The following is a 22143-nucleotide window of genomic DNA, read 5'->3' as shown; positions in this document are numbered from 1 at the left end:
CAAATACCTTCACATTAAAATAAACCAAAAAAAAACATTATTTATTAAACCTAACCACCTATTTAATACTTGTTTTCTTTCAGATTTATTTATTTTTTATAAAAAAAAATGTGAGAAAACAAACAGAAATCTGTGACTTAATAATCTATGCAATTATAAATTTGTTTTTATGTAAAAAAAAGAAACAATACAAAAAAAATGTTAAAAATGATAGTATGTGAAAATTGAAAACAATTTAAACTTTAGAGGTTAGTATTTTCCTGTTGATATTTTGTCAGAAACAATCTAAAATTTAGATTTGCCCTTCTTTTGATTCAAGAAAACTTATTTTTGTTAGTAAGATTAAACATGTTTTGTAATAAAGCTAATTCTTATTTTAAGAATTTGGAGCATTTGCTGTTTGTTAAATTTTCTTTAAGGATGATTGATCATCAATGAACTAATCCCAAAAACCTAAAATGAAGTTAAAAACTAAATATTTGATCTGTTTACAAGTTATGTATGATGTAATTTTGACTCAACTTGGATAATTTTTAACTATAATTTAGAGTATTTATATATCTGCATCATATAAAAAAGAAGGACATGATTTTATAAATACATAGTTTATGCTATCTGAAACAAATAAAACCTTAATAACACTAAACTCCATTCAATTGATTTTTGTACAAACTATTTCCTCTTTGTCAATTGTTTAGCTACGAGGTATCTACAAAATTTCCCAATCCATTTAACTAATATTGATTTTTTGTTAGATTGCTATGGGTATGAGGATAAATGGCGTACAAGATAGCTTCGTTGTTGTCAGCTATGATTTCGAATACACAACAGAGGTAAGAAAAGTGTCATAGGTTGTTCTTGTGAATCTGAATACGATAATCGGCTATAAGGTGGCCGTACCTTCCGAAAATGTATTTAAAATCACCTATGTTAGATTATATCTAATGTTTGTAACCCTTTTATGATATTTCAAAATATTTTTAGTACATAAAGTCAGAGAAATTATTTTGATTAAAATTTTTTAAAAGTAGGTTTTAATGAAAGTATTTACAAATATTTAACCTATCCGATTTATGAATTTTAACATTGTTTTTTAATTGAAAGGTAAAATTGTTTTAATAAAGATGAATTTTCACTTATATTCAAACTCTCTTATTATAGGGTAGTTTTAGAGCTAAAAACCCGCCGGATTTAACCTTAAAATTATAATATGGAGGAAAATGAACATTTAATATATATTTTTATGGAAATCATAAAATTAGATTTTATCTAAGATAGCACAAGGCAAAGCATCTGTTCAATAAAATAATTTCACATTTAAAATTGTGTTTAATTTTTTTGTCACACTAGCTAGAGGATTAAATTCTAAACAATATGTAATATGAAGCAAACTATATGAAAATGAAAAAATCAACTAATATACAGAACTTTTATGATTAGGATATTATGATAGTACGGTATCATAACTTAAAACTTATGTGTATTCTGTGCAGAGGCGTGCGATGAGTTTTTTCAGGGGGAGGAGGGTTAACCTTGAAGGGGTTTAAAAGAGGGACAGACTAGTCTTCCCATTTTCATTATTAAGGAGGGTGTAACACCCTCCTTATGCAAGCTGATAATTCCGTGTTTATCGGAGTATTTAAAAAGTTGAAAATCAATTTGCTTAGATTTAATAGTCTAAAAAATGTCAAATTCATTAATGCTGACAATGCTCTCAAAGTTTGCCTTAATTCTTATTTTATACCTACCAATAATTTTATTGGGTTGTGGTTTTTATGTGAACATTGTTGTCCTTGCTATATGAACAAAGTCTACTGTAGCAAAATAGACAATTCAAAGGGTCGAAATAATTCAAAAAGAATACATAGATTTTTTATTAGACAAAAAGACATGTGATAGCATCTTGTGCGGTCCATTTAAACCAGAAAAAAAGGTTTTTTTATTCACTCCACTTAGCATTCTCAAGAATCTGGAAGCTTTAAAATGTCGGATAAAATGCAAATCCTTGATTAACATCTTTCTTATTATGCATCACATTAGAGAATCATGTACTAACAATATTTCATTCTATTCCATAGTTGGACAAAGAGCTTTAATATTCGGGGGTCGCCATTTCTAGCATTGACACCTCCCCCCTCTACAGAAGTTTTTAGTCTAATTTCTTAATTTTTTTAAATCGAAAAAAATGGTTAATACTTACAACAGATTTTCACGTTCTCTAATAAAGAGAAACTTGCAGAGGGCTAAGATAACGATACCGCCTTCCACCCCCTTTACCCCTTCCCCTCCCATCCTACTGAAAGAATGAACTGACCAATAAACAAGTTCCATGTTTGCAAGCTAAATTGACAATTTTTGTCATAATATTTACGTAAATTCTACATTAAGTTCAAATTTGATTTATGTAGGCAAAACATTTTTTAAAATTTACAGAAAAGGGTGAGTTATTGAAGTCTGAGCTCTCGGAAGTTCTTTTGGGTTTCTGAAAATGTTGAAAATTTGCTTTACAGGAACCTTAAAAAGATCTGTAAATATTTTCATCATGTTATCTTTTTTATTTGCCCCATGGTGCACTGTACAAACTTTTTGATATCAAATAATCTTAGATCATTTGATGTCTAGCTTTTTTGTTTTAAACGAACATTTTGAATTGGAACTTATTCAATATTTCTTGGCGAAGCTAAGCTACATAATAATTTTCTCGCTTTTTTAGTTTGTTCATTTTAAAGTTAAAATGTATATTGTCTATGGACCTATAATCAGAAGTCTAATTATTTAATGACCTAAAACATCATATTTATTCACTAAGTATACCAATGACCTAACTAACACAAATGAAAAAAGCCTGTCAATTATGCTCTAATAAATTCAAAATATTTGGACTAAAAGTTTATTGATATTAAATATGATTTGGCTGTAACGAAGGTCAAATTTGTAATTGCTAGGTACATTTTAAATGCAGTTAATGTTGTAATTTTTCATCTTTGCCAGAAAAAAAATACATTTATTGGTTTATAACTTATTTAATAAAGTTTATGATTTTTTGGTTGGCCATATGTCATCATCATCATTGCCTTTTAGTTCTCGGCAGAACGTAGGCCATGCACAATGGTTCTCCAATCTTCCTTTTTTTGGGCACGTTTTGAGGCATTGCTGAAAGATGGAATTTTCTTTTCTTTCAGTTCACTTAAGAGTTCCCTCCTCCAGGTTGTTTTTGGTCTACCTGGTTTCCTCTTTCCTACGTGGGGGTTCCAAGTCAAGGCTTGATTGGTTATATCATCATGCCCTTTCCTTAGAGTGTGCCCCAGCCATCTCCATTTTCTCTGTTTTATTGTCAGTTTAATGTCTGACATATCATTGCGCTCTAGAAGCTCAGCATTTGTGATCTTATTAGGCCAAAAGATCTTGTGGATTCTCCTTAGACATTTATTGACATATGTCTGTAGCTTGGAGACCACTGCTGTGTTTAGGAACCAAGTTTCAGCCCCATACAGCAAAACAGAGAGAACATTTGACTTGAACAGTCTTAACTTGGTCTTTATGGAGATGTTGTTGGAATTCCAAATTTTGTTCAGGCTGGCAAAGGCTGTCCTAGATTTGTTAATTCTAGCTTTAACATCTGTTAAAGTGCCTCCAGCTTCATCAATTTTACTTCCAAGATACTCAAAACAATCTACATCCTCAAGAATTTGGTCTCCAATAGTAATTGGTTCTTGGGAATTTGCATTTAATCTGAGTATTTTAGTTTTAGGAACATTTATTTCTAGTCCAATTTTCTTGGAGGTTTCAGCTATCCTGTTAGTCCTTCTTTGCATTTGACTTCTATTGCTTGTTAACAAAGCGATATCATCAGCAAAGTCCAGATCTCCTAAATATTTGGGATTGCCAAATAGCTCCCAGCGAATGCCATCATTACTTTCACAGTTCTTCATGATCCAGTCAATGGCAAGGAGGAAAAGGAAGGGAGAAAGAAGGCATCCTTGTCTGACGCCTGTTACAATCTCAAAAAAGGTTGATAGTTTACCTTTATACATTACATTTCCACCTCCTTTGTGATAGATAGCTTTAATGATATTGATTATCTTTTCTGGAATGCCATAGTGTCGGCAGATTTTCCAGAGAGATCTTCTGTCTAAAGAATCAAATGCTTTTTTGTAGTCAATGAAGTTTACAAAAAGCTCAGAGTTCCATTCCTTGGATTGCTCTATGATGATTCTTAGAGAGGTTATCTGATCAATAGTGGAACGGTTTGGTCTAAATCCAGCCTGATTAGGTCTTAGCTTTTCATTAACCTTCTTCTTTATTCTATTAAGAAGAATCTTACTAAGGATACGGCCAGGTACTGAAAGGAGCATTATCCCTCTGTAGTTTCCACATTGGGTCAAGTCTCCTTTTTTGGCTAGTATTGAGATATGTCCATTCTTCCAGTCCTCTGGGCATAACTCATCATTCCATATCTTTGTGATCAGAGGTAGGAATGCCTCAGCAGATGTATCTAGGTCTGCTTTTATGACCTCAGCTGGTATGTTATCAGGTCCAGCGGCCTTGTTATTTTTCAAACTTTTAATGGCCTCCTTGATTTCCAATAGATTTGGCACTCGACAGTCAATGTCAAGTGCATCTGAGGGTGGAATCTCAGTTTCTTCCTCTGGAACTGGAAGATTCAGCAGTTCAGTGAAGTGCTCTGCCCATCTATTTAGAATATCTTCATCAGTTTTAAGGAGTGAACCATCCTTGTCCCTGATGTGTGATCCTGATTTGTGTACTTTACCTGCAATGCTCTTAGTAATCTCATAGACATCTTTCATTCTATTTTGATTAGCAGCATTTTCTGCTTGCATAGCAAGGTTTTCCAAGTGTTCTTTTTTGTCAATTCTGACACTTCTTTGGATTTCCCTGCTGAGCATCTTATACAGGTCTTTATCTTCTGGAGAGTTTCTGGAGAGTGTCTTTTGTCTTACCTCTCTTCTTTGATCCATGAGATCAATGGATCTTTGAGTGATCCACGGCTTTTGGTTAGCCTTTTTGAAACCTAATTTTTCTTGGCTAGTATCATTATAAACTTTTTTGATACCTTGCCAAATATCTTCAACTCCATCATCCTCTTGAAGAGTCAACAACTCAAATCTGTTCTTTAGAGTGAGCTTAAACTCTTGTAGCTTTTCAGAGTTTTGAAGGGTTGTTAAGTTATACTTTTTCCTGGGGTTAGGCTTTGTGTCCTGCTTTTTAAATCTAAGCCGAACTTTAGAAGATAGAAGATAATGGTCTGAATTAACATCAGGTCCTTTTTCAACCCTGACATCAAGGAGAGAACCTTTAAAACGTCTAGATATACAGATGTGATCTATCTGATTAAAGGTTCTTTGATCTGGTGATCTCCAGGTGGCAGTATGAATCTTCTTGTGTTTAAAGATGGTTCCACCAATGACGAGTTTGTTTTCAGTACAAAAACTTACAAGTCTATCACCATTGTCATTATCCTTGCCATTACTTAAGCCTAGGCCATATCTGCCCATAACTTCTTCTAAATTCTCATTATTACTCCCCACTTGAGCATTGAAATCTCCTAGGAGCATGGTCAGGTCCTTTTCTTTATGACAATTCTTAAATACAGAGTCAAGCTGGTCATAAAATTCGTTTTTGACCTCTGTATCTGCTTGTTCTGTAGGAGCATATGCTACTATTATTCTCAGATTGATGTTTTTATCTGAGGATTTGAAGTAAGCCTCCATGATTCTTGGACCATGGGGTTGCCAACTGATCATGGCCTGCTCTGCTTGCTTGGTCAGCATAAGAGCCACCCCTTGGTTATGTCCTAGATCCTCATTCATATGGCCTGAGTAAAGTATTTTCAAGCCAGAATGATGTTTAAACTCTCCATTATTTGTCCACCTTGATTCGGTGATAGCCAGGATATCAACCTTGGCTTTAAGCATTTCTCGGCAAATGTTTTCTGTCTGGCCTGACTGAAACATTGTCCGAACATTCCAGGTGCAAATTTTTGCTGGTCTGCGGGAATTCAGAATCATCCGCCTGACTGGTCCTTTAGCGGTTTCCCAGCCAAACATCATATTGTTGTTTCCAACCTCTACTTCGTTCCCGAGCCCAAAGTTAAATTGGTCTTTACTTTGTGCAGATTGAACGTGAGCAGGTTTTTTCTAGGGAAGGATTGTTAGCCCCACCCAAACCCCCTGAACTGGGGGAAGTGACCAGAATTCAGTCTGGCATCTACCCTAGGACCTTTCCAGCACAGTAGGACTCTTCTGGTGTAGCTCCTAGGATCATTGATGCACGGTGCAGGATGGACGGCGTGCACGTAACTGGTCTCCCATCCCGTTGGCCATATGTAGTCTATTGTTTTATGTGATAGTAAATATCAGATAAATGTTATACAAGAATTTTGCAAAATACAAATGTCCTCTGGAGCTGTCCCAAAGATTATTCATGACCCCCCTTTTATCTCCTTTCCTTTTTTATTTCTTCTCACCCATGCAGTTCTCTTTCTCTTTATGCATATTATTTTCCCCCCTATCCATGAGTCCAGGCTTTTACTATCAGATTCAAATCTAGGGGATTAAGTTTCAATCTTGCACTCACTGGTAATGCAAACATTCTGTTCACCCCATCTCCTTCCCTCCATAAGTCATGACCCTTCTCTATGTTTTTATTATCTCCCCCCCCCCCCCTCTTTGTATTGAAACATATTTATCTATTCTTCTTTCTCCACACCTCTAGTGTTGGCCAATTTTTGCAGCATGCATAGTTTGCATGGCTGACCATGAATTCTATCAATAGCACACAGACTCACACCCAACAAAACAAACAAATGCTTTTTATTACGATGTACATAATACAGGCTGTAAAAAGTTGACCAAGGTTTTAATTTTGCATTAAACAATTATTGCATGCTGATTAAAAATGTAACATTCAATTAGATTGGATTAGAACTAAGTTTTTATGATTCTTAGAGAGTGAAGCTCTTTAAAACATAGTTTAGAGCTTTTATTCGTTACTTCATTTGGGTTAAGTTCCTTTCGAGACAACGCCTCTTAAGGAGCGTTTCGTCGTATTTTCACAGTAGATTTTCTCCTATTTCTAGCCCCTGCGGGGACAATTGCCTAACCCTGCGGGGCACTCACATAACCTAAACTGAAATAACCTATCAAAAGCTACTATGAAAATTCGACGAAACGACCCTTAAGAGGCGTTGTCGCGAAAAGGACTTCATTTTAACAAATGTAACAATAAACAATAGATGAAAGATAATTTTTAACTTTCAAAACTGTAAAATTATTTAATCCTTATTTAACAAATAAAGTGTTATTTACCATTTTAGGAGGGGAAGCAAGTATGGATGAAAGAAGGAGAGGTTTTACTCCTGCTCTCCAAAACAAACAATGATTGGTGGCAGGTTAGTACACATATTTTGTAACGGTGCTACTCTGTAACCTGGGTCTGTCCGTTTGTCATAAAAATAAACTAACTGTTCGTATTTTATTCACTGCCATGAGCAGTGTTTCGGATCCGCATTGATTTTTTTGCGGATCTGGATCCTCCAAATTTAGTCAGTGCGGATCCGGATCCGGTTCCGGATCCTTGACAATAAAAATAAAATTACCAAATTTTTCAAAAATATTTATTCTTTAATTCTAAATCAAAAATACTTATAATTTTTAAGTCTTACCCTAAACCTTAAAGATTGGCTCTCATCAAGAGAATGTCTGAGATTTTATATAAATTTAGGTAGATTTTTCGGATCCGGATCCTTGGACTCAAAAATATGCGGATCCTTGCGGATCCGGATCCGAAACTTTGGCCATGAGTAAGAAAATGATTTTCTTGAGGTTTTAAAGTAATGGGTAAACCCATTTTTAATCATAAATGTGAAATTTAAAAAAATGCAAAGTACACCTAATTTTCACAAACAAAAAAAAACATTTTCAATTTTCATTGAAGGTAACTTTCTCAAAGGAGACATTTTGGTGGCTGTCAACCAAATACATAAGCTTTTAAATGACTAACAAGGCCATCAAAGCTTGCCTAAAAATTTTAGACCTTATGTGTCGCTTTTATGACTCATGCGATTTTGAATAATATAACACAAACAGATGTAGTTAATTTATACCTAGTAGGTATAGATGAGCCTATAAAAGAATTGTTTTGATGAAATATTAACTTTGTTTGTAGGTATTGTTTCTTATTAGCAAATATTTTAGGTAATCAGGCGGGGTAACAGACGACCTTTCTATGCGCCAGCCCGCTATGTAGTAGAGCTGAGCAATGATATGTCTGAATGGGACTCTGTCTTCTCTGCGGATGGAATTCACTACAGACCAGACAATGGCGAGCCTATCCAGGTAAAGTTAGAGTTTTTTGCAACATAGGACAATCAACAAATGATTAATCTGTGCTTTCCTACAAAGTACCTATCAAGTACTGAACCTGCCCCTGTTTTTAAAAAAGATTGTAAACAAGGGGCTGGTAGTTTACCTAATACTCAATGTAAACTAACCTGACCTGACCTAAACAAACAAACGATAAACTACTCCCTTCCTTGATTTTTAATTGATTTCAAAATAAGGGGGGTGGGGATTTGTGCTCAACAAGGCACTTTGAGGGTAAATCTTCAAGCAATCTCAGTTTTCACTTTTTCTCAATTCTTAACTAATATCTTGAAAAAAATTTTAAAATTTTTCATTGATTTACAAGTTTCTGTTTTTTAAGCATAAATTACCTAAGTATACTTTGTCATAAATTGAATTATTATTATTTTAGGACAAAAGAAATTTATTTTCAACCTTTCTTGGAAGCGGTGGAGGGGTTGGAAATGGTCCTGGTCCTGGGGGAGGGGTGAACCCAAAGCGGGCCAGCTTTGCTTCACCCTCGCCACCCGGTCAACCTGCCTCAGATTTTCTCTTCAGAGCACAAAGGAAACAAATACAACATGAATCTCAACTCATAGAAAGAGGATTTATTTTAAAAAGTTTTTGACGTCCAAGTAGGGTGTAATGGGGTGTTTATTCCCCCCCCCCCCCCCCTAAACTTTAAAATCCCTAATTTTACCGCATTAGAAATGTTAAAATGTACATTAGATTAACCACCTCAAACCTTTATACTGACTGGTATCCAAATGGTTATAAACACGTTCTTTCAATTTGCTTGTTAAAAAAAATTGGGTACTTTTATCTTTATTTGTTTATTCAAATTAGCAGTGTTCAAACTTGTCAACCACTAATTTGGTGATGTACATAAATTTATCGACCATTGTCTTATCCTCTATCCCTACTGATGTTTATGTAACTTTGCATGTAAGTTTATAATACTAAAAGTTTAATCGTTGTATTTTGTGTAACAGATTTCAAGAAAGATACAAAAGTAATTCTATGGATTCTTTGTTAGTTCCTGAATTTAACAGACAGGTAAGATTTATTATTTTTAAAAGAAGGATGAAGATATAATTTTCTTGTCGATGTATGAATTAAGGTGTATTTTTTTTTATAAACAAATATTTTTGATTCATCTAGAAATTTAATTGGTATTTATAATTCTAGGTAAATATTATACCTATTACTAACATTGAAGAACTTTTAAAAGAAGGGAAAAGTAGACCTTAAATTAAGACAATAAAAGAAAACACATACATTTTCACTGTTACTAATCAACTAAATCTCCTTTGATGTCAAATTCGTTTATGTAATTTAAAACTCTCTTGTTTATATAGGCTGCAATAAAACCGAAGCCAACATACTTACCAAACAACCATCTAGAGAAACGACCAACCTTCGAAAACATCGACAAACGTCTTTCCTGGTCCCACGACAAATATCTGGCCGGACCTATACCACAAGACAAATACCTACCGCCTGGTCATGGACAAATGTCCCACCCGGACAAATACCTTGGTCCCGGAGGCCAGGAATACTTGGGACCACCTTTACCACAAGAGAAGTATCTTGGCCATGGCCACCAACCTGGAGGTCAAGACAGGTAGGATATTTAGCCATGAAAACAGTGGTTAGTAAATGACATAAAAAACATTAATTAGATTTAGTTTTTTTATGTTTTACTACATATATTTTGTTTAGTCACTTGTCTTAGTGTAAATCATTTGATACAGGTCTATCGCAAAGCCAATGAAATAAATTTAAAAAAAAACACATCAAACTTTGCCCCTGTTTACTAGAAAATCGTCTAAATTTATAAACTTTATTATTTAAGATATTTTGGTGGTGGTGCAATGCGAGGACCTCCTGGGTCTGGGTATCCTGTGAGACCAATGCTTGTTCCTGGACAATCTTCTCATCATCCTGCCCTGGGAATACCACTTCATATGGGTAAGTTTACTTATTCTCAGGGCCCATCAGCTGTTCTGAAGTTAAGTTGCGGTTTGACACTAGAATTACTACAGTGGAACTGCTTATCTAATAAAAGTCATCATGGCATTTGATTGCCTTTTAGGAAAAAATAAATTTTAAATGTTTAAGGTTTGTATTTCTTTACACGAAAGGACAATAAACTTTTTTTTGTTTCAGAAAAGCATCTGTCTTCATAAAAACTAATCTTGTTTCTCTTTTAATCCTTGACATATTATATTTTTAAACAAAAATTAAGTAAACAATGGCAGACAAGTAAACATCATTCGACCTCTTTTTTTATTAGGATATTCACTTATTATTTTCATAAGTAGATAATTTATTTTTGTTTAGGTGGTAATGTGCCTGGAGGAGGCAAAAAACCGGTTCCGCTGCCCCGCAGCAAAATTCCTGTGCCAACTAAGTCTGCTACCATAGACAGAGCAGTACACCCAGAGCTTAGAACCTTTAAACGGTCCAAGACTGACCTCAGCCTGGGCATGCTCAACCAATACAAAGCCAACCGGGCAGGCAGCGGGGGAAGTGGCGGCTCTAGCGGCCGCCGATCATTTGATAACTCCGGCAACGGTGGAATGGCGGGACCTATGAGATCACAAGATGATAACATAAGGTTTAGTCCACAGCAACATGAAATGGGCGGAGGAACATCAACCTTTCTTGGATCTTTTTCTCACAACGAATTCATGGCTGGTGGTGGGGTGGGAGGACATCATGGCCGTCTAGCCCCGTCACAGAATTTAATAGCTAGGCGTGGACACCAAGGAGGATCAAGTTCGAGACCTAGCACAATTAGAGAAGCAGATGAATTATCACCCACTAAGCCATTGAAAAAGGCAGATTCTAAGAAAAGTTTGGATCATCCAAGAAAACAATCTGACGGGGGAATTAGCAGTAGCCTGGCGTCACAAAATAGCAGACGCAATTCGGGGGACAGCAATAGTCAATCCCAATCCCAGCAGCAAAGACGAACTTCAGGGGATAAAAATTCTGATCAACAAATGGCTTCTGCATCAGCACAAATCAGCAGTATTAATTCCATGCAAAAACAACAAAGAGCTAAAGACTCTCCCTTGAAAGAGCAGAAACAACGCAGTAATGAAACATTTAGAAGAAATTCTATAGAACAACAAAATCAGAAATTCCCTACACCTCAAATTACCAAACAAGAGGATCCAAAACAGCAGTCTTCTGGCTCTGCACAAAAGCCACTCAAGCCAATGATAAAGGACAAACCAAATGTAAATGTGAAAAAGACTAGCACTGAGAAAAAACCAGATTTATCTTTGCTAGAAACATCTGAAAGATCCAGAAAGCAGTCTGAACCGCGTGAAGACCAAGGGTCAGAATCCAACAGGAAAAAGTCTGATTCTGTGTTGCCACAATTTGAATTGAGTGACAAGTTTAGGCCATCATTGGAATCTACAAGGACAAGTGTTGATGACTTGGATCATTTCAATTCAGGTACTTTTTATTTTGTGTGAGATGTCTTATTATATTCAGTTTAATAATAATAAATAATTCCTAGTAAAATATAAGAAATATCCTACCTATCTATTTTGTTTTGTGTAATTTCATCCGTTTTGTAATACATTAAACCTATATTTTCTACTTTAGAACAAGAAGATGAATTGAAAATTAGCCTAAAAGTTGAAGGATTACCACCACAGAATATTGAAGAACCTCAGACTACCTTCAGTGAACGTCGTCCAAGTGACGACAGCCAGCGGTCACGGCAGGTAAGCAGTGGGAGTCGGCGCCCTAGTGAAAGTCAAGCCCATAGTGAGAGCAATAAGGAACCATTGAATGAACTTCATGTGTCGTCTGTTAATCAATCTATAGTTGTTGGATCCCGTGGCCAGAATAACCAATCAGAAGCAAAAGTTATCCAATCACGTGATCAGCCTGACCAATCACAGTCTAAAATAAAACAATCACGTGATTCTTCCTTAGACCAATCAAAAGTTAAGATTGCCTCGCTGAATAATCAGACTGACCAATCAAAGGGCAAATTGAGTCAATCGGGCGACACACCACAAGCAAAATTAAAATCTAGAGAGGTATCTGAGACAGATAGTAAACATAGTTCTACATTTAAAGAATCTATTACAATAACAACCGAAAGCAAGGATAGCATTAAGAAGAAATCATCAAAATCTCGTGATAACCATGAAAAATATGTAGGTGAAGTAAAAAGTGAAAAGCCTGACAAAAATGAGAATTCCAGCAGTAATAATCATAATATTAGCACCAGTGAAACATCAAAACAAACCTCGGAGCCGCTGGTAATATCCACTGAGCTGTTGTCAGCCGCCGACGGATTGCCAGGCACCAGTGGTAGCAGTAATGGTACCTCTGGAGTTGGCAGTAGCGGCCAGGCAAGGTCGGAGGAAAAGTCTGTCTATTCTTCATCATTTGATAGCCTAGGTAAGAGATTCACATTAAGAACGACGGGATAAAAATTTTCCTATAAACAAGATTAGCCTTCACAGTTATTTTTTACCTAATAAAATAAACCATTCCAAAAAAATATTGTCATGTACATTGTACATGCAGTACTTGTTACTAGGAATATTTATTGTATGTTAACTTTTTTAATTATTCAAATTAGTTTTTTACATACAAAAGTTTTTTTTCTTGTAGTCAATTTTGGAAGTAAAGGCAAATTAGGAATTGGGTGGGCAGGTTTTTGGTGACAGCTCTGGTTTAACTGTCTTTGATTTACCGCTTAGTTTCTACCTTGCAAAATTATATTGGCTTTTTTGGTTTAGTTCTTGTATTCTAGATTGGTTTTAAAATTGAAAAAAAATAACAGTTTTTTTAGTTTTATTCTGTTGATAGGTACAAAGTTGTGCTATACATACATATAAACTAGAAAACAAAAATGTATGAAAGCTGTCTGAAGCTTTAGATCTCGGTAACCGCTGAACCGACGAGGTTGTGGTTTTTTTGATAATATACCAACTAGAATTATGCTATTTTTAAGCTATTTTCAAGAATCACTCCATTCTCCAAAACTACATTTTCTTAAGAAATATTAACCTCTCCTCTCCTGATGTTGCCTAATCAATTTTTTTATGACACTCCTAAATATCGTGCGGAAACTGAGTAAAATGCATGTGTTACGTCTTCTACAAGAATCAAGGATGACATCATACATAAGTAGCATAACAAAAGATAAGATAAAATTTATTTTCAATGTCATATTTATTTCCCTGGATATTTGAATTCATTTCGGACGCCCTTGAGTCGGAATTCCATGTTCCCCTCAGCTAAAATGGGTGTTAACTGTTAATACTGCCCTGCACCCCACTCTCGAATCCACCATTGTGTTTCAAACTATGCGTCTGATGGGAGTTTGGAGATTTTTTAGTTACTCCTACTCAATAAGTAATAATTTGCTGTTCTAATTTCTTCTATAATTTTGTTATCTTGTTATTGCTGCGCCGTTGTCTTCTTTGCTTATTGCGTATTTTTGCTTTTGTTAAGAATATTCTACGGATTAAAATGAGGAACTTACTCTAAGCTGTAATTTCTTAAACTAGCATTGGTTCGTATTTGATTTAGTGCCTTCAAGCTAAATTAATTAATTGCCCCCCCCCCCCCCCTCACCTCCCACTTGTATTATTGCTACAAGCTTTTAATTGATTTCCCTTATATTTGTAATTTTTCAATTTTTTTTATCAATGGCTTGTGTTGAAATTTCTAAGGGTATTGTTATTGAAAGTAGGTATTATTTAACAACAATGCTTTTTAACAAAGAAATTGTTAACAGGATTAGAATTTCATTTTATTTTGGTATTAGCTTAGTAGTAATCCCTAGATATTATATAATACGAAAAAGTTTTATGTCGGATTAAAAGATTAATAGGTATATCATATGAAATTAACTTTTACAAAATCTATGAAAAAATTTATCCTAAGTTAGGTTTAGTTAAACGATGAGTCATTGGTTGGTTTTAGGCTATATCAGAGAATTAGGAAACTATTAAAACAATGTAAGCCCTTTGTCATTTTATTACACAAAATAATTTCATAGTAGAAAGACACATGTAAGAACCTTTGTACTTTTAAAGGGATAGTTTCACGAAGTGCATTTAAAAAAAATAGTGAACTGTAAGTTTTTTCTATTTTAAATAACGTATTAGTGCATAATATAAAGTTATTGATTAAAATTAAAAGATTTGACCAGGGATTTTCCTTAAAAAATGAGTTTTTCATTTTTATTTTCAACCTTGTTACATGTTATATATGGCAAAAACTTTATTGTCATAAATACATCTTTAGATAGCATTTACTAGTTAATAGAACTTCAAACTTTTTATACAACAAAATATACATAACAACAAAGAATGACCAATAAAATATTTAGTATAGTACTTAGAGTAGTGATCTTTTTATATGTCTTAGTAGAATATATTAGGCATTGGATAGATATGATTGTGATAAAGAATTTTAATATTGACCTGACCGAACTTTTTTTATTTTACAATATCTAAAAAAGTTAGTGATTTGCAACATAAATTACATGAGATTGGTCTTTTTATATATATATACCATTTCATAATATATATATTATATGTAGTATGGTTAGTTGGTATTTTCGCGTGAGATAATGTGTATATTGTAAGTAAACCGGACGGTTTTCTTTATTTTTTTTAAAAGAATCTATAGAAAACCTGTCCTATAATGAACCGGACGTTATTTTTTATGTTTTTTATGTAACTTGTCCCAAGGGGAACCCCTGTTCAATTTTTTTTATAACTCTTGTGAAATATGTGGAAAAAGATTCTCTCATATTGGTGTTTTGGCTATACATATTTGGAAAAAAAAGACCATTCTCATGTAATTTATGTGGCAAATCACTTTAACTTTTTTAGATATTGTTAAATAAAAAAAGTTTGGTCTGGTCAATGTTAAAAATTCTTTAACATATAATCATATCTATCCAATGCCTAATATATTCTACTAAGACATATAAAAGTTCACTACTCGTAAGTACCTTAACTCTTTAAATACACTTCGTAGAACTATATTTCATAATATGAATTAATGTTCTGACATTATTCACACTGTTTGCACAATTTTATTCTTACATATTATAAATATATTAAAGATTACAAGATTTTTATAAAACTTTATTTCTTTTTTTTATTTGTCTGATTTTACACACTAAAAAATTGGCTATGTTTAGCCAAAAATAAATTCTCAATTAGCATTCTTAAATTTTTTATTGGACAACTCTCAGGAGGCGTGGGAACAATTGAGTTAAATTAGACCTTTCAGTCTTAGGTTATTTATTTTATTTAAAGTGTAATTTTCTATGGTGTTTGTAATTGTTTTTGACAAACAACTCCTTATGGTTTTATTTTATGATATTTTCTTGACAAGAGCTTGGTCCATTTCTCGGAAACACTCCACTTACGCTAAAAATGATTGAATAATTTTGAAATATAAATCCCTTAGAGCTGGGAGCAAATATGGCAATGTGTCATTTTCTAAGCTTTGGTTGTACTTTTAAGAGAGACCCAAATTTTATTCTTCTCCTTGAAAGAAAACATGCTAATGTTCATAATCTGTATGTGCTAGAACCCTTTTTTAATAAGCAATGTTATACTGTGGGATATTTGGAAATAGATATAAGCCTATTGTTAGTTTTTAAGTAATAAGTCTAATATGGGAAGAACATATAGTGTTTCATGCCATGTGATTTCACTTTTTTTCTGAATTTAGCACGCCATATTTTCTTCAATAGATATGATAAATATGTGTGCTTTGCTCCCCCTTTGTTTTCTTATGGCGGAAGATTTCCTCAGGGATAAAGAGGTTGATAACTTTACAGGATAGTTTCAGGCTACACTCGATAACTTTTCTACCTACCCACTTACGTAGATGATAGTTATTTTTAAAGTAGCTTATATATAAAAAAAAACATACTTAGTGTGGTTTTAAGTGCAAAAGACCATTTATGACCTAACCATAATTAAGATGGTTTTCATCGGTGAAATCCTCGCTTCATTAAATAAGTTACATTAATTTTTACTTTTATTTACCAATCCATTTTCCCGAAAAAGATTAGGATTGTAACGTTACATTTTGTGCAGCGTTATAATTAATGGATTAAATTAATAACTTTTCTAGATTTAGGAAGATAATGCTTTTTAATAGTGCTAGTTGCTATGCCCCCAGCCTCTAGAGAAGGGCGGTGAAAGTAAGGAAAATAGCCTAAAACAGCCCCAATATATTCATAAAGCTTCCTTAAAAATTACAACAAATTCAGACCAGCAATTTCCTAGATCTTAATTACAAACAAAAAAATGTACTACTTTAAAATAAAGAAAATCTATTCTACACAAGTATCTATATTAGTTGTCTGTGTGTCTGTTTATAATGAAAATTATTTTGTTAAATAACAGTTCTCTATCACAACCCTAGCCCTTAAAAGGGCTTGAATTCCTAAAGAGGCTAAAAATATTTGCAGACTATGTTCTTAAATTATTACTGTCAGTATGATAAATAGTATTTTTACAGAGTTATTTATTTGCATACCTACCTACATTTAATGCTAACTGTAGTAATACACAATGTAAATATATGATACTCAAGTGGTTTCATGTCTGTTTATCTGTCTGTTTTTTATATAAATATTTATTTAAAACCTATGAACTAGAGCTGGATCTTTAAATGTGTAGCCGTTACCGTAGCCGCAGCTGTGACCGTAGTCGCGGCCGTAGTCGTAGCCGTCGCTACTGCCAGTGCTGCCAATAAAACATGGATTTTTAAATGTTTGAAGTTTTTACGTATTGTTATTATTATTATTTTTTATAATTTTACTGAAAATTCAAAAAGTGATTGTGATTTAAAGATCGCATATTAATAGCCGTGGCCACGCGTAGCCAATTTGATTTAAAGATCGGTATTAGGTTATTGGCTGTACCTCTGGCCCCACTCCCGATTTTTTTTTAACGAATATGAATGTTGGGGATGTCTCCCACCCTCTTTAAGGCCAATCAGCTAGAAATTAAGCCAACAAAATTTTTTTTAAATTTTATGGTCGACCCCTAATGTTGATTTTAATAGAATTCAGATGAATGAAATAAACATTTGATGTTAATTAACAAGTATAAACTTTGTTTATTTAGATTTTAATTACTTAGATAAAAAATAGTTTGGTTTTATTCTAATTATCTTTGTTACTTCAACCGTTCTAAAAGTATTTTTATAACATTGTTTGATCCTTAAAGAAAGATTTGATAAATACCAAAACATGAAATAACCAGTGAAACCTTTTAAAATACGACTTGTCTCATTTTTTTCTTTTTTTAGAATGAATGGTAAAGTAACAAGGATGACAATATTCTTAATTTTTTTTCAAAATCTGACGGTCGAAGCATCAATTCTAGAGCTTTCAGTTTTTTTTTTATATTACAGCAATCCTCGTCCAATGTTTGAGATCAATAGGACCATTTCAATATACATGAATTAACAATATCAGACGGACGAATGGACGGACCAATTCAAAATATGGAAAAGCCCTGCTTTTAAATCCACTCTGCATTCATATCCCCCCCACTTTCATCATTAAAAAGGGGCGGAATTTTAAACAGCCTACAGAGGAAGTAATAAATAATTCATTTAATTGAAATTTAAATTTTTGACTTCTCAGGGCTGCAGTTTGGTTTTTCCTGGTAACTTTTTAAATAGAATTTGTGGTTTGCGCCGTTTTTCTTTATAAATATTATTTTAGAGTTTATTATTTGTCTTTAATGTTTTATTATCTTGTAGTTGTTAGGTTTTGGATTAATTTAGTTTTCCATATACCTACCCTTTTACTCAAAGTGATTTTATTTAAGTCATATAGTTTAAAAAACAATTTTGTAGTTGTATTTAATCCGAACTTTGTTTTAATAGCTTTTTAGCTGGCTTTTTTTGTGGAAAAAAGATTATTTTTATTAATATTTTTATCCCACTAGGTATAAAAAAGTATTTTTATCTGAAGCTTAAGTTTTCGATAACTACTTAATAAATGAGTTCTACATTTTGGGGAAACTTCACATAGATCCCTGGATGGTTTTAGACTATTTTCTGTCCCCTTTCTTAACCCGGTACATAACAAATATAACATGCCTAGATTAACCTCAATCCTGACATACAAACGTAGGATAAAAAAATCTTTGCTTAAAAATAAATTGGCAACATATGATACTGAGAAAAGTGAAGTAGGACTTTAATAAAGATAATTTTTCTGGTCATAATTTAAATTGAAATTATGTTATCTCTCTCTACTTCTCGTCTGTCTGACTACCTACACATTCATTTTAAAAAGAATAAACATTAATTTAAGAAAATATTTAACTTATCCATATTTTCAATCTTTTATTAGTTGTAAAAAAGGGCGTAGGATTAATAAAATGTTGATTTATAGTGTTGCTTTAAAAACTAGATTTTGTTACTTTGATATTTTAGCGGTTTCCCTTGAAATTGTATTGTCATGCACAATAATCCTTAGCTCCTCTTTTTGAATATAATGTGGGGGAGTTTTTCGTTTGTTTGGTTACAAATTTATTTCAAATTAGGGCACTGGATGTGTAGGCTAGGCCTTGCAGATATACCAGGGCCAACATTCCCCCCCCCCCCTGTCCCCTCTTTTTTAAGGAGGTGTTTTCGCTACCTCTTTGATGGAAAGCACCGATATTTTATAGGGCTCAAAATTAAATTGGTGATGTTAAAGCTAACTTAAACGAACAATAACAAATAATGAGTAACAATCAAATCAAGGATGCTTCATATGGACATACAGTGTGTTTTTTTTATGAGAACTTTTTTGAATGGAATTTTACCCCACTTATAGTTATCAGAATTTAATGATTAATGGCTTATTTTCTTCGTTTTTTATAACGATTTATAGAACAAATAAAAAAAATTTCAGTTTTTATTAAAATAGTACAGTAAAATCAAATTTTCAAAACCTAGGTGTCAACATCTAAAAATGGTTTCAGCGCATTTTTCTCATGCTCAAATCTTCTAGGTACCCTTTGCAAGAATGGCTGCAAAACGCTTCAAAGTTTAGATATTGAGCTAATAAAAATTAATACAGATACTTTTGGGGACATGTACTAGAACATATTAAAGATTGAAAGCCATATCTCAACCAGGGAGGAAGTACTGGCCCCCCAAAGTCGACTACTGAAAATCCAATTTTTTTCTAACAAAGGGTAGAAGATTTCAGCTTAAGAAAAATGCGCTAAAACCATTTTAGATGTTGACACCTAGGTTTAAATTTTGGATTTTACTGTACTTTTTAAATAAAAACTAAAATATTTTTTTGATGTTCTATAAATGGTTATAAAAAACGTAGAAAATAAGCCATTAATCATTAAATTCTGATAAATATAAGTTGGGTAAAATTGCTTTCAAAAAAGTTCTCATAAAAAAAACACACTGTACTTACGTATTATAACATTGTTATGAATATGCTTAGCTTTAAAAATGTTCCTAATCTACGGACGGACCGACCTTAAGTTTATAAATGCTTCTTTTTTTTAAAGTTGCCTTTGCTTCTTGTATTTAATCATGATAAAGAATGTGTTATTATAAAGAAGACTTCCTCTCCCTTTATTTAGTTACCGTATATTAGATAATAATATACAATAATTGGATCTTAAAATGGGACAAGGGTATAATTGACTAATTATTTCCGTTGTCATTTTTCGTTAAAATCTTTACTTCTAAATAAAGTATTTATAATCAAATACTTAAATCCCATTTCTTGTTGTATCGGTCTTTTAGCCCCTCCGGGCCTACATAGAAAATCTTTTTCATTTTCCATTCCGTAGACAACCATACAATGATAGTGTGTTTGATAGCCTAAAATTAAAGTATAAGACTTCTTAAAGGAATTTTTACCAAAATCATTTAAACTCTTTAACCTTTTTGATTGATATAACAAGACTAACGGCATTTTTTTTATTGAAACCTTTTTGTTGAAGTTTTCAATCTTTAATATAACTTTTTGTGAAAGATTATAAACTCATATTAATATATCAATTTGATTTGACAAGGACGATTATAACCATGAGTGTTAAAGTTCAAAAAATGATGTAGACAATCTTTTGCTAAAAAATAAAAATTAAAATTTTTGAAAGAGATGTAAGGACTTTCTAGTGACGATTATGGAGTTGCTATGATTTCTAAATCCTACTTAACTCTTTTAATAACCATCATGCAATGCTTAAAATCGATAGGACTATTTTAACATATTTTGATTAACGAAAGAAGCTAACCGGTACGGACGGACTTACCGACTCTAATTATAGAAAAGCTTCGCTTTTAAAACGAGGAAGATAAGTTAGACAAAAGTGTGCTTTGTTAAAGTGTGTAATATTAATATAACTTTAAAAGTACACTCTGCTTTTTGGTTTCCTTTTTAGAAAAAATTCTGAAAATTATTACAGGGTGAAGATGTTTCCTATAATTAGATATTTTTATCGGTTTGAGCAGCTAAGCTACTCTATATATATATGGAATAGTTTTCGGTACGTCGTCCACGACCGTTCTCAAAAGTACTAACTGGCTTCGTAATTTGTGTGTTCTGTTTGCTTATACTTATACATATTTGAGGGTGGAAATATTTATTATTAATGGTTAATATTGTTGTCTTTTTTATAGCGAAGGATCTCGCTAACCGCTGGACCGATATGGTTCTCCTTTACGGTGAAGCTTATCATAATTTCATTCTCCCTAAAGGCCTCTAGGGGCATAGCCGCTATTTGTACAAACTCTATCAAAGACTTAACTCATAATTTGTTATATTGTGAAAGATAAAAGCTATATAATTTAAAAAGGTAAATATTTAATTAAAAAGGATATATAATCCGGGAAGTTCCATTTAAGCGCGCGTCACACTTCCAAACTACACAACATTAGACGGTTTCCTTAGATTCTTATATTTTGTAATATAACAGCAAGTTTTTGGTTACATCTATGCTGAAAGTGTAATGTTAAATTGTTATGTTAATAACTAAGAAACTAGCAATAGTATCACATTTACACAGAGTAAAAACAAAGGAGCCTAGTCCGTCAGTAGTGATTATACCTTCAGTTTAGATATTTCATGACAATCATCATTATACAAATATATTTACGCAATATACTCGTGAAAACAATATCAACCAAATGATCATTTGTATGGTTTCGTATTTACATCAAAATAAAATAATAATACTAAATAGAAGATAGAAAAAAAACTGTTTCCTAAGGTGCATATATTAAAAAAACATTTACTATAAAATATTCTTAAGTGATACATATTTATTTTATTGGTAATCCCTTGATCCCTGGGGTGAAATAGTATTTGTGTGTAAAATAATAGTAAAAAAAGGAAATCTGTGTGAATAAGTGATATATTTTTCATGAACACAAATGAAAGTTTTGATACGGTCCGGGCCAATCCCGGCTATAAGTCAGAGTTTACACTATGAGAGTGATTTATCCGGTAGGTTTTATACTTTTTTGTGTATAGCAAAGATGCTATAATATAGGACAACAAGCAGCTGGACCCTTAGCATCTTTTAGCTCTGTATTCAAAGAAGGAAGTAGAAAAATAGTCTAAAACCATCCCAAGGATTATCTCTTAAAATAAAATACTCTAAAACCATCGCAGGATTTATGAGATGCTTCTCTAAAAAGAAGAACTCAATTAGTTCAGTACCTAGTTATTGAAATCTTAAGCTCCAGACAAAAACTTATAATAGGATTGTACGCCAAATGATTA

The 22143-nt window shown here is 32.9% G+C and overlaps 2 protein-coding genes across 2 annotated transcripts in view; both read left to right on the top strand.

Moving 5' to 3' along the window:
- The first annotated feature begins 83 nt into the window (after positions 1–83).
- On the top strand, positions 84–8991 carry LOC145314161 (rho GTPase-activating protein 27-like). The gene is made up of 5 exons (XM_080153971.1): positions 84–248; positions 756–833; positions 7337–7411; positions 8217–8357; positions 8776–8991. Exons 2-5 carry the CDS (start codon positions 762–764, stop codon positions 8989–8991), a joined length of 504 nt encoding a protein of 167 aa, XP_080010097.1. The 5' UTR covers positions 84–248; positions 756–761.
- Positions 8992–9353: 362 nt separating this feature from the next.
- The window catches only part of LOC145313399 (uncharacterized), a 30985-nt gene continuing 18195 nt past the window's right edge, over positions 9354–22143 (top strand). Inside the window, exons 1-5 of the mRNA XM_080152768.1 lie at positions 9354–9419; positions 9722–9987; positions 10219–10334; positions 10707–11834; positions 11988–12797. Coding sequence (XP_080008894.1) covers positions 9384–9419; positions 9722–9987; positions 10219–10334; positions 10707–11834; positions 11988–12797 — 2356 coding nt within the window. The 5' untranslated portion in view covers positions 9354–9383. The remainder of the gene's footprint in view (positions 9420–9721; positions 9988–10218; positions 10335–10706; positions 11835–11987; positions 12798–22143) is intronic.

Source organism: Acartia tonsa, chromosome 3 (assembly GCF_053477335.1).
Source record: "Acartia tonsa isolate MP-2025a chromosome 3, ASM5347733v1, whole genome shotgun sequence".
Lineage (NCBI taxonomy): Eukaryota > Metazoa > Arthropoda > Copepoda > Calanoida > Acartiidae > Acartia > Acartia tonsa.
This window is presented reverse-complemented; position numbering and strand designations above follow the sequence as displayed.